This window comes from Cervus canadensis, chromosome 22 (assembly GCF_019320065.1).
Source record: "Cervus canadensis isolate Bull #8, Minnesota chromosome 22, ASM1932006v1, whole genome shotgun sequence".
NCBI lineage: Eukaryota > Metazoa > Chordata > Mammalia > Artiodactyla > Cervidae > Cervus > Cervus canadensis.
The window spans coordinates 47,826,979-47,840,405 of NC_057407.1; the positions used below are offsets into that span (position 1 = coordinate 47,826,979).

The following is a 13,427-nucleotide window of genomic DNA, read 5'->3' on the forward strand; positions in this document are numbered from 1 at the left end:
GATGTCCCAGTACGAGAAACTGCCTTGGGTATCCTTATTCTCTTCCTGGTCCTTTGCTGTGCTTCACCTGGTCACCAGAGCGTCTCAGCCAGCTTACGCAAGGGCTGTGGGTTTAGGTACCACAGCGCCTGTGGCTCTGAGGGGGGGGGTGGGGGCTGTGGTTTCCTCAGGCTGCACGTGGAAGCCTGAGGGTAGGGCTGGAATCCTTGGGGGAGGATGGTGAGCCAGATTGCTTCTGTCTGGTCCTAACACTGGGCAGAGTGGTTTTCTAGCTCCCTTGGAGTCAAGGTCCACAGCTCCTGAGATCCTGCTGTCCTGGTCTCATCGGCCCTGCTCGTCAGAGAGACCCAAGGTGATGGTGTGAGGCTGTGAGCTGGGAGAGAACGGAGAACACAGTGAGCAAGGGTGCTAAGAAGCAGTCCACCCACAGGAGAGCGCGGTTTCATGTATTTATTTTTGGCAGGAAGGAAATCATTGCAAACCTCTTGACTGACAATGCTCGCCCCTGGAAACGTGCACATTCCACATGTAGTATTTCCCCAGTGATGTTTATCACATTCAAATATCCAACAGAAATCCATGACTACCCAGACACCAGCATCTCTACCCCTTGGGCGGGGGTGTTAGAAGCTCTCTGGAGAATGAACAGCAGCAGACACCATCAGATTTACAGTAAAATAGGAACAGAGGCAGCCAGTTGATTGTGCACAGGTAAGGGAAAGCACTTCAAACCATCCATTCTTCTCGAACCCTGGCGTGCCAACTGTCCATCACAGCACCTTTAAAAGCAGAGGCACAAACGTCACTAGTGTTTGACCATAGGGCTGTGTGGTTCTGGATTTCATGAGAAAGCCATCTTGAATACACAGGGTTGTAGAATGTTGCCAGGTTATAGACTTACAGATTTCCTTTTCATACCATGCGTTCAAACGCTGCAACCATGACAAGTCAGTGTCATCAGGGCATCCTCATGTCTCCAAGATCATCTCATCAAATTGGCACCACGTCAGAGGAGCTTCCCCACCAACCGTCAGCTATGACGGGATACATAGCTGTATCCCTTTAGGATATTTCTCTTTAGGATACAGATGCATTGTTTACAAACAGCTAATGGGTGAGACCATGGACCAACATGTGGGATTCCAGAGCAATGGAAGACAGAGCGGTGACAACCTCCACTGTGCCTGGGTGCCTCCACTCGAGGCCCGGCCAGAGTCCATGACCCGCGGTATCCTGTTCCAGATATTAAAGTAAAAAATAATTGTCCAGGAGACTCTATTTTAACCTGGTACCAAAAGGACCATGGAGACTCAGGAGGTCAGATTTTTCATTTGGCTAAAGAGTTGGGGGTGTTTTGGTAACATGGGAAGTATATGGCACAGAGATAGGTTTCCTTAGGTTTTAAAGCCCACAATCTCATAAAAGGTAATAAGTAAAAATAATACCCGTATTTACCTTAAAAACATAAACCCCAAACATTCATCTCATTTCTTGGCCTTATGTTAGAATTCTATTGCTTCATTTACATGTAGATGATTAAAAATATATATATCAATATAGATATTTTGATTATATACATAAAGCAGAATCAAGGGCTAAAATAAGAACGGAATTTTGGAGTGGGGTCGAATAAGGTGCACAGAATCCAGAACTCCCCGGAGGGCCTGCTGCCCTCCCGAGACATTCTGTGTCTGTGATGGCAGGAACCGGGCTCCACCCCCGCCAGCTCTGCACCGGCTCAGTGCAATGGCGCTCACGGCCTCGGGAATGACCAGGTGAAGGATCTGGCTCAAGCCTGCCACGTGTCTTCACTCCATCAGAAGTGGGGCACAATTCCTAGGTTTGATTCCCCTGGGATATTCTAGAATCTCCTCGCTGCCCCCTATTCCAAGTAAGACCTTGGGATGCTAACAAAGCAGGGCGCACAGGTCAGGGGGGCCTAAGGGTCTCATCAGGAATGACTTCTGTGTGGATGTCAACACGTGACAGACACCTGACTGCAACATTCAAGACATTTAAGGCAGTGGGTTCATTTAATGACTAGTTTTCCGAATCAAGGTGTATGGCGTGTGCAGACCTGCCACATAACTGTCATTTCCTGTGGTCACACTGAGCAAGGGGCTCTTTCTATTTTAACTGGCATATGGATGACTGGGTTTGGAATACTCAGAGTGTCGGGAGACCTGGTTACCCCTAAATACTTACTTCTTTCCTGAAAGCACGGCAGTCCGCAGACCAAAGTGCTGTTGGGAGGACGTGATTGGCAGCTGGCTTCACTATTTTGTGAACGAAAGCAGAAAAGAAATTTTACTTTGACACCCCCCCACCCCAACTGTTTTCCAATCTTCTTAGTGCTGGTGGCTCCCACCAGAACTCTGGCCTGACCCACAGAGGACTAAGGCAACGGTGCCAACATGAAAGGGTTCTTTTTAATTATCTTTAAGAGCAATACTTTATATAGACCGTCTCATTGTCAAACGAGGATCATGGCACTGCTTAAAAGATCTCACTGGAAAAGGCTGCAAAAGGAGCCCCAGCTCAGGGAGGGGGCCCTTCCTTTCCCTGGCTCTGGGTAATGGGTCCCACGTCCAGATGTGTCTCCCCCACCCTCAGCTCAGTAACAGGCTGTGCTTCAAAAGAGAAGCCCAAGAAATGGACTAGGGCCTCATCAGCATGGTGGCGGCTTGAGGCCACAGGTTCTCCTGAGAGAACGGTCAGCTTAGCACAAGCTCTGAGGCTGACTGCAGCTTGAGAAGGAACGCCACACCGATGAGGTACGCCGGCCCTTTGGTCTTTGTTCCCTCCTGAACCGGTGAGGCTGGTGCCAGAGAAGGAACACGGTCCGCAGTCTGCAGTGGGGTGGGACACCTAGGTTTCTGACCCTGTCCAAGTCTGCAGCTTAGCAGTGAGCAGATTCTGAGCGTAGGCACAGTGGCAAAAAACAGTGTAACAGCCGCTGGTCAATTCCATTTGGTGGCAGCGCAGTAGCAGCAAAGAAAATTCCCCAACAGCTCCATGGGTATCCAGCTTTTGAAAAGGACAGATTTTAAAAAAAACCAATAAACAGAATTCCTTTTTTAACTATCCAAGGGTTTTAGAGTTTTCTGTAACTGCTCTACCCCCAACGACAACAATAACCAAACCAAGAACATACAGAAGTATGGCAGTCGTGTGAAACCAGAAGCGACATGATGCCACTTTTCAAGGGGAAAAATGTGACCTCAAGACAAATCTGTCACCATCAGAAATAAGAAGGAGGATACAAAAGGATCTATCGTCGCCTAAAGCATTGAGCCACACGATTGCGGATACATTCCAAACTGGGTCAGAAATGAAGGTACACACTGACACAGTCACCAAATCTCCTCGCAGGAGCCTGGAGCCCTGTGGCATATGCCACAGGCGGTCAGAACAGCGCACCTGTTGGGAGACAGGCTCCTAGGACTCACCCCCATCCCCTGCCACCCGCCCCCACCCCCCCCACCTCCCAGGTTTTAGAAAATTGTCATATTCATCTTCTTAGAGAATCTAAGACAATAAAAGACTAAAAGATGTCTGGAAATATGTCGCATAGAAAAATTAACTCTCAGCTTAAAATAACATTCAAAAAGGCACTTCATCCTGTACGAAAAGATTCTGAGTTGGGTCAGCTCCTCTGAGCTGGGGTCGAAGGGGACAGGCTGTCTGCTTGGAGGGGAGGACAGTTGTAAAAGGAAGTCTGATAGATACCAAGCTTTTGTTTTTTTTTTTTTCCATTTTTTTCCTTTTTGGTATGTTTTAAGAAAAGCAAATCCAGTAAAATGCATGTCCCTTTACGAAATTCATTAAAAGAGTTCGCTTTAAAATAGTTGTTTCTGTTCTTAAAAAATAAACCAGGTAGGTATGGCCACACTTGCCCCGTGGCCTGGAGCACGGCGTGTCCGCACTCTCAGCTCCCGGGGGAGCGGAGGCCAGGCGGGTCCCAGGCTGAGGTTCCAGGTTCACAGGCAGGAGGCGGGCGGAGGCCGGGGCTACCTACTGCAGAGTCTGTGCAGCATGCTGTACACGTCGTCCTCCTGGCTCAGGCCCTCGAAGAAGGGGATGAGGTCCAGCAGTTCCGTGTCCGTCATGTCGTCGAACCAGGACTGCACAGGCACCTGGAAGACAGTGCGTGCAGCGGGCAGCAGAGCTGTATCAGGCCTGGGGGCCGCGCCCAGCCTTGACTCCGTCCCCACACTTCAATGTCTTCTTTGGTGAGGAGGATGGGTAAGGAGGATGGTATCACCAGCACCATCACTTGTTTGTTCTCCCGTCCCAGCTAAAACCAACCTGAATCTATCTGGTTCAGGAAGGCAAAGTTAAGTGTACCCAGTTGGCATGCACTTTCCTGTTTTGTCTTCCCGCTGCATTAAAGGTAGCCAGAACGCAGAATACATGACTACCTTGTGTGTGTGCATGCTAAGTTGCTTCAGTCTTCCTGACTCTTTGCGACCCTATGGACTGTAGCCTGCCAGGTTCCTCTGTCCATCAAACACTCCTTCTATTGCATCAAACCACTCCTTGCTCCTCAGAGCACTTGAAGTCAGAGGTCACCAATCAACCACTGACATCTTCGTGGAGAGTATCAGAGGGCTTCTACTTAAGTGTCACTGCACAGCACGGAGAAGCGCATTATTGCCTCCCATGCTTCGCAGAGTTCAGTTAAAAGGGGAAGTATAACATCTCAGGACAGGAGTCTCCTCCAGTTTTAGATAGAGAGGTGGGGAGGGCTGCTAGAGGGTGTTAGCAAGAGGTGCAAAGAAGAGACATAAAAACAAATTCAGGGAAGCCAAGAATGTTTTTAAAACTAAGATTTTTGACCCTTTTACAAATCAAAAGACTGTTTAGAAATGTAACAGTTCATTGGTGGTGGTGGTTGAGTCGTTAAGTCGCATCTGACTCTTTGCGACCCCATGGACCGCATAGCCCTCCAGACTCCTCTGTCCACGCAATTCTCCAGGCAAGAATACCGGAGCGGGTTGCCATTTCCTTTTCTAGGGGATCTGCCTGACCTGGGATTGAACCTGCATCTCTTGCATTGCTGGTGGATTCTTTACCGACTGAGCCACTGGGTAAGCCAACAATTCATTATGTAATTTAAAAAAAAATCAACAGGTTAAGGAGTAAGCAAAAAATGACTACTCCTAGGGGAAGGGGTGGGAATAGGGGATAGGGCAGGAATGGACACAAGATTTCTCTGAATGTATCTTTGTTGATAGTTTTGTTTTTAATTTTTAAAAAAATTTTGGCCTCACAGCGAGTCATGCAGAATCTTCGTTTCCCCAAGCAGGGATCAAATCCAAACCTTCCTATGGTGCAAGCACTTGTGGACTCCTAACCACTAGATTGCCAAAGGAGAACCTTTGGTGAGAGTTTTGACGCTAAACCATGTAAATGTGTTACATGATTGAAATGAAATTAAATCAGTAAGGAAAAAAGCAACAAAAAAATGAATCTTCACATATGTAAGTTCGGTGACATAACCATAGAAAGGATTATTTCCGGCGATTTTGAAACACAGTTTTCTGTTTGTAGAATTGCTCAAAAAAATCCCTAAATGCATTCAATTGTTTTATCGTTAGTAATAATATTAAAACAATGCAATTTTGAAACTGTTAAAACTATACTATAGGATCAATCAAATCTGTAATGATGTTAATAAGGAATCATGAGTTTCAGTGTAAGAGGAGACATAAATACAAAAACAAAAGGAAATTAAATAAAAACTGTTACAATTGAATTGGAAAAACCAATGTGAATTTATGATTTTGTCTTCATTCTATAAATAAAAATAAGTGTATTTTAGCTCTGTCCAGTAGAAAGGACTGGAAGCAAAGGACATCCTAATAACAATGACAACCCACCCAAACTGTGGTCTCTAAATACCATTCTCACTCACAGTAACCCAGGTTGCATAGAAAAATGGCTGATTACAGGGCTGGAGCAAGAAATGGACAAGATGAGCTTGGAATGCCTTGTTGGACTTGAAAGCAGGAAGTGATCAAGGACTACTGTTATTTGAAGGAGCATCCACTGGCCATAGGTGAACATTTGAGCATAAAAAGGATAATAGATAGATTAAATTATCACATAAAAAAATCCATAGCTTCATAATGGTATCTAAAAAAGTTGGTTACTTCTAGAGGTTGCTAGAGCACCATCTCATAACTCTCAAAATAGAAAAAATAAAGAAAAAGAACCAAGACTTTATTCTGATTTCCCTATTCAAACTGAATTTTAGGGTAATCAAGTAATCAATGAGAGTAAGTTCAATTAAAAAAAAAAAAGAGAGAATTCCAGCCAATAGATGCAGAAAGAATGAAAAGAGTTTAGAAATTACCATTTTGTAATTTCTAATAAAATAGTGGATGGAGGCAGAGGCAAAGATCATCAACAACTGCTCACATTTTTAGGTGAAAAGTCAAGTGAAAATCTGAAAATGGATGGATCAGGCTGATAACACCTGAATCCAAAAGGCAACTTAAAATCTTTAAAAGTGGGACAATCTGATGTTATATGCCTCCTGATGTGACGTCACAGTAAGAACACAATACCGAAGCAATGTATGCACCTACCTTGTTTAGATTCTGATTCAAACAATCCAAATAAAAGAAAATATTTCTAGATGATAGGGAAAAGATGAATACAGACTGGATATTAGTGATAATATCAAGAAACTGCTAGTATTATCAGACGTGATAATGGAATTAGGATTCATTTTTTTGTTGGTGGTAGGGGGCGCTGTGCTGCATGGCCTGTGGGATCTTAGTTCCCTGACCAGGGATTGAACTCGTGACCCCTACAATGGAAGCACAGAGTCCTAACCACTGGACCTCCAGGGAAGTGCCTGGAATTGAGATGATAAAAAAGAATCCTTATCTGTTAGACACATTACAAAATGCATTATGTTGAATTTAACTCATCAAAAGGAGCATACTTTAATATATTTTGAATGTTTGTTCAGTTAATGATTATACATGAAGTGAACCTAGTTTGAACTCAGTTTTTGGTTATAAGAGGAGCAACACAGTTACGGTCTCAAGGAAAAGATCCTGTATGGGCTTTCGTTGAGACTGGGAAGCCTGGGCTCGGGAGAAGCATCCTCTCCAGGGCCTGAGCTGAGGTCTGGTGTGGCGGCCACTGTGGAGGGGTGAGCAGCCTCCAGTAGGGCTGACCTTGCCTCCTGGAATAAAGGGCTGGCGGCAGGAGGGCGGCTCTCCTGCTCTGAGATATGCCGCACCCAGAGACTTGTCACTGGGAGCTGCCACGCTCTGGGGAGTTTTATGTAGGAAATGTTCCCATTATCTACTTTTTAAACATCATTAGGAGGTGGTAAAGCCTGGTAGTCTCATCTGAAGACCTCACTAAAGTGTTTTATTCATTCTTAATACTTCTGTTGAAGAGGTCACCCAGACCTTCTGAATTTACAGGGGTCACAAAGTCCTGGGCAACAGCCAGATCCAGGAGGCTGATGACAGACAAAAACCTTCTCAGTCATGATCCTAACGATGCTGAGAAGATACAGGCTCATTGAGCACTTACCCAACACAAGCGCCGCCACACTTGATCCTCCAACAATCCCACGAATCAGCATGGCTAGAAGGCCCATTTGACAGAGAGGGCAACTTCGGCAGAGAGGCTCAGTGAGCATAAATAATGGTCAATATCATGTAACTGCTCAATGCAAAGCTGGGATTTCACTAAGGAAAAGGCCATGAAACCCCCGCACAGGTGCTTGAAGGTACGGAAGTGGCAAGAGAGCTGCTCTACCTGGCCAGAGAGCTCAGCTGGAGCCCCGAGTCCCTTTGGCCTGGGGCTACTTACTGCATTCTCAGGATGGAAGATGTAGGAGGCAGGAGAATTGTCCACGATGATCACTTTGCTCAGCTCCCGCCCAAGGCGACTCAGGTCTTTCACATAGTTCCCACGATGGAAAACACATGATTCCCGGAAGAGCCGGGCCCGGAACACACCCCAGCGGTCCAGCAGGTCGGCCACAGGGTCTGCGTACTGGGAAGCAGGCGTCACAGTTAAGGCTGGGTGCCCGGAAGAGCCCAGGAGCCCTCACCTCCTGCAGCAAAAGCCACACTACTCTTCTAAAAAGGGACTTATGTAACTGCAGGTGTTTCAAGATCCTGGGTATTTCCCTGACACCCTGGATTCTTCCATTTCTCTCACTTATATCAAATCCATCAGAAATTCCTGGCAGTTCCCTCTCCAAGAATATCTCGAATCCGCCCGCATCTCTCTGTTTGTACTGTCACTCCCTTGTCTGGGCCTCTGTAATCTCTGGCCTGCAGAGGCGCCTCCCTCTTCCCCTGGGGCCTCCTTTCCACTCACCTTGCAGCTGTCAGAACGGCCGCTGGAAAACACCCGTCAGACCCTGCACTGGCTTCCTGCCACACTGGGAACGAAGCCCCGGGGCCCTGCCAGATCCCACACGGCTGCAGCTGCCTCTCAGCTCCACCTCAAGTCACTTGAGCCACGCTGGCTTTGCACACAGTCGGGACCTTTGCATCAGTGTCCCCTCTGCTGGAATATTCTCTCCCCCACTCTCTGCACACACTTCTCCTTTCATCTCCTCAGTTTTCGGCGCTCAGCTCTCCTCACCACCTTCCCAGCCCTCCTGCACCTTCCTCTGCGGAAACTCTCCGGCCTTGCAGCCACCATCGCCTCCACAGAGCTCACCACCACCCGGGACCACCTTACGGCTCCGTCATCTGTCAGGGCCTTGCCTGCCGTGTTCCCCAGGACATCTCCAGCACCTTGCGCGTGACTACCTCTTGGTGCATGTGCATGTGCTAAGTAACTTCAGTCTGGTCCGACTCTCTGCGACCCTCTGGACTGCAGCCTGCCAGGCTCCCCTGTCCCTAGGATTCTCCAGGCAAGAAAACTGGAGTAGGTAGGCATTCTCTTCTCCAGGGGATCTTCCCAACCCAGGGATTGAATTCAGATCTCTTTATGTCTTGGCAGACGGGCTCTTTACTACTAGCGCCACCTCTTGGTAGGGCTCGGTAAATACGAGTTGCCTCAGCAAAGGGAAGTGTGGACTTGGGATCCGGCTGGTGTGCACGGGGCCACACTGCCCCCTAGAGGAGCTCTGAGCAGCAAGGCCAGCCCAGCCCCTGACTGTCCCAGGATGTGCCCAGACAACACGGCCACTGACTTGGAGCCCAGGAGTTTTAAGGGAGGGAGTTAGAGCCCCAATCACAACTGAGGTTCATCCTGCTTGGTCATCTCCCATGGCCTGGGGAATTTTCCCCAAAGAACACTGCAAGGGATAAAGAAGAAATAAAGGGGTTGTGCCTGAGGGAAAATCTTCATCCAGACTGCGCGGCTGGGGCTGGAGGTAAAAGAGTGGCAGCTCCCGGCCATGTGAGGCCAGGCCTCAGCACCAAGACCCGAGTGAGGGGCACAGTCAGAGGTCCTCAGGGGCCCAGAGGCTCTGCCGGGGAAGCGGGAAGTGCCTGAGGCTGGTGGTGTTGGGAAGGCCGGTGGTGGAACACACAGCAGCCCGAGTGCAGAGCCAAGGCTGTCAAGGCTGCAGGGTGCAGGGCTGCAAGAAGCATCCCGGCTCCACGGGTGAGTCCTCCTCCTGACGAAGCAGAGCGCTGGGGGAGGCTGGGTTTCCTGTTGACCAAGGGAGGTGAGCTTAGGGCTCCAGGTGAGGGGAGCGAAGTGCCACGTGGGTCATTTTTAAGCAGCTGACTCTAGCTAATTTCTTCATAATCATTAACAACAGTGGTGGCATACATGTTTCAAGGGAGTGTCCTAGTCTGGGGCTCCTGGCCACGGGGATGTAAGCTTCACGTGGGCATGGACCATCTCTTGTTCTCTGAAGTATGTCTAACGCCTAGGACAGTGCCTGACACTGCAGGTATAAAGGACATACTTGGTGGGTGAGTGAATGGAGGAAGGACACTAGATGGGGAAGCAGACGCCGTGGGGCTCTGTCAGCAGAGGTTGCTCAGGCCCCAGGGAAGCAGGCCAGGAGGTCCTGCACACCAGTGGTGCTGGCTGGGGGCTGAGCTCAGGGCCAAGCCCTGGGCAGTGGCTCCCTGTCAGCAGAGCTGTGCACTCGGGAGGAGAGAAGCCGGAAGGCTGCACATTTTGTGGGTTTTTTTTTTTTTTTGGCCACATGCACTACATGGCATGCGAAACTTCCCTGACCAGGGATGGAACCTGTGCCCCCTGAAGTGGAAGCATGGAGTCCGATCTACTGGACCACCACTGAAGTCCTTGGAAGGCAGCACATGGGGGCTGATTTGGCAAAGGCAGCCTGGGATAGCAGTGAGAGAAGGGCTGGAGAGACAGATGGAGGGGCAGGTGGGAGCCGTCCAGGAAGAGAGACCGAACAAGGATGTTTAAGCAAGTGCTGGGGATGATGCCAAGAAAGAGTGCTTTCAATTTTGCCAAAGGAAAAAAACAGCTCTCAGTCCCCCAGCACAGTGCAACCTTCCTGTTTGTTTTTTTTTTGGTTATCGCTTCAGGCGCCTCAGCGGCCGAGAGCACTGTCAGAAGGGCCATTGGCACTGCAGCGCAGTACCGTTCATCTGAAAGGGTACCCACTGGGGAAGATGATGCTCTTCCAGAGGCTGCATTCTATTTTCAGCATAAAGAAGACAGCCCAGGGCTCTTGATTCCCTCCCCACTGGCTCCAGCTTTATGGCCTGGTGATGAGCCTGGCAGAATGGCAGAGAGATGGCCCAAACCAGAAATGCCCAGCCCAGCAAAGCAGCACAGCACATCTGGGAACTCAGGGTCAGAGTCCCCACCATGCAGAGAAGGGAGCCCGCATAGAGATGGAATATGGGGGAGGAAGCTGCCTGTGCGTCCTTGGAGCAGGTCTGCAGACAGGCAGACGTCTAACCTGGGCCCTGCAGAGCGCATCCTGGGGCCACTGAGGGTTCCTGAGGTGCCCATGGAGACACTGCTGGTGCCACCAACAAATGGATGGCACTGGCCCTGTCAGGGTCAGGGTTGGAGACACAGACACGGGCAAGGAGCTCTTTCGAGGCGTGGGGCCTGCCTTCCACACACTGCAGGCACCTCAGTTCACCTGTGAAAGGACAGACTCACCCACATGGTGGGGGGCAGTGCTGTGACCCTGCCAAGTCCCTCAGACAGTGGGTAAGGGCAGAGAGACCACTTTCTCTGGTCAGGGCCATTGTAGATGCTGGGTCAGAGATTCAAACCAAACCACGGGACCAAAACACGTGTGGCTTATTTTATCATCATGAATAATCATGATAGAGAATGAACACCAGGAGCAGTGACCATGTAACAGTGCCTGGCACAGCGCATGGGAGGCCCAGCAGGGGCTCCACAGGCACCTGCGGAACAGGAGTCGGGCCCTGGGCTACGCTCCTTCTGGGCGTGATTTCATTTGCTCCACCCCACGAAGTAGATGGGATCATCCCTATCTCATAGAGGAAACGGAGGCGAGAGAAGTGAAGAGACCGGCCTGAGGTCCTGGGGCTCTTTAGGGCGGTCAGAACGCTCATGCGGCCCCCGCGGGTGGATGAACCTTTGATGCTTATCCTTCCCTGAAACCCGGGTGAGCTGGTAACCCAAGTGCGCAGAGGCCTCAGCCAGTCACCAGATGAGATGCAGACGCCTGTCTTGGTCACAGGGGACACGCCTGTGGTTGCCTGGTCTGTGGACAGGCAGCTTCAGCGGCGGCACGCAGCAACTTTATGGAGCGTTTGTTCCCAGGGCTCCTGTCGCTATGGTAACCCAAAAGCCTCTCAGGCGGGTGCTGTGCACACGGCCTGCATCTACCCCATCTGGGGTGGGAACCTGTCACCATGGAAACCGCTTCCCCCACCTTACCAAAGGTCCGCCTAATAGACTGTGGGCAGGGGCGGAGGGGCTGGGCTCTGAGCGCGGGGGCGGGACCCACCTTGGCCAGGCTGGCAGTAAAGAGCACACATTCGAAGAGCTGTCCCATTCTCTGCAGGAACTCGTCCACGTGTGGCCGCTTCAGCACGTACACCTGCAACGGCAGGGACACCAGGCAGGTCAGTCACAGCAGCCGCCAGGGAAAGCCTGGGGCCCTGAGAGCCCTGGGGAGGAAGGATCCCTAACCCGGCCCCTGCCTCCTGACCCCAGGAGGGCTGAACGAGGGGCTGTGTTGTCTAACATGGCGCTCAGGACCAGACAGCCCTCACGGTGTGCCCCAGGTCTGAGTTTGGAGCAGACTCCCCGCCCAAGGGGGAGAGGGAAGCTGACATGGTGTGGAGGGATTTGCAGAACCAGTGAGTGGAAAGGTTGGGCCACGTTCGGGTGACCCAGATCCTTCATTTCACATGTGTTTCATGCGACACACTCTGGGTCAGGCTGTTTCTGGACAGAGGCCGTGGTCTGGGGTGGTCCTTTTGGTGGAGGTCAGGGCATGGCCCACTGCCTGGCAGGTCTGGGATTGCTCACGCAGGGGCAGTAAAGCTGCATGAAGGGCCTTCCTTGTCGGTGTGGGAAACCGTCTACTTGACGCACAACATTAACTCTGCTTCAGTCTGCTCCAGAAACAGATGCTTCAGGGGATGTGAAGCCAGCCTACTCTTAACCCCGGAAACCAGGCATCAGGAGGGGCCGCCACGCACAGGGGGCAAAGAACCACCTTTCCTAGAGTGGCTGGGCTCTGCCCCCGATTGGAAGCCTGAACAGATCTGCGGAAACATGGGAGCGGAGAAAGAAGGCAGAGCTGGCAAGAGGAGGCAGAGGAGGTGGGAGGAGGGAAGGACTAATTAAAACTTGAATAAACTTCACTTGAAATTAGCCATTTCCCTAAAATAATTCAAACTTGTTAAAATTCAGTTCGACTCATATTTGTTCAGTCCCAGCTCTGGCCTCAGCCTGAATGGTTACAAAGGTGAGGGAAACACAGGCCTTGCCCTTAAAGAGCTCACAGTCTAGAGCAGACATTCAGAAAAACAGATCAAAATAAACATGCATAATGAAAGCTGCAGCATAATGATCAATTAATGATGATTAACTTCCCTCTCAAGGGGAGGGAATCACAAAAGGGAACATTTGGCCTGGACCTTGAAGGATGAATAGGAGTTCACCAGGCTGATAAAGATGAGAAGTGAGCTTCCAGGCAAGAAATTAGTTTGAGCGTGAGACCTTGCCTGAAAACACCTGGGGTGTTGGAGAACGGCCAGAGCTCTGCCGACCAGCCCTTCAGAGGCAGAGATAAAAGACGGGGAGATGGGGATAGAAGAGGCTGAAGACGTAGTGTGAAAGGCAGGTCGAGGTGAGTATGCATGGGTCGTGAACAGCAGATGGAGCAGGCTGGATACTCTACAGGAGGAGGGGCAAGGGGAACGGGGCCCTGCTCCATACAGAGGAAGAGCTGCTGAAGAGGAGTTTACACAGGTGAAGGTCTTGGTGGGAAACCTGTGGCTGAG

The 13,427-nt window shown here is 50.2% G+C and overlaps 1 protein-coding gene across 6 annotated transcripts in view; it reads right to left on the reverse strand.

The window, feature by feature from the left end:
• Positions 1-436: 436 nt before the first annotated feature.
• Positions 437-13,427, reverse strand: part of CTDSPL (CTD small phosphatase like) — a 119,924-nt gene continuing 106,933 nt past the window's right edge. For 4 of the 6 annotated variants that reach the window (XM_043442297.1, XM_043442299.1, XM_043442296.1 and 1 more), the window contains 2 exons: positions 11,921-12,013; positions 8,035-9,648 (listed from right to left, as the gene is read on the reverse strand). In XM_043442297.1, the coding sequence (XP_043298232.1) occupies positions 9,226-9,648; positions 11,921-12,013 (516 nt within the window). In that variant the 3' untranslated portion in view covers positions 8,035-9,225. The other 2 variants (XM_043442301.1, XM_043442300.1) reach the window with 1 other exon arrangement.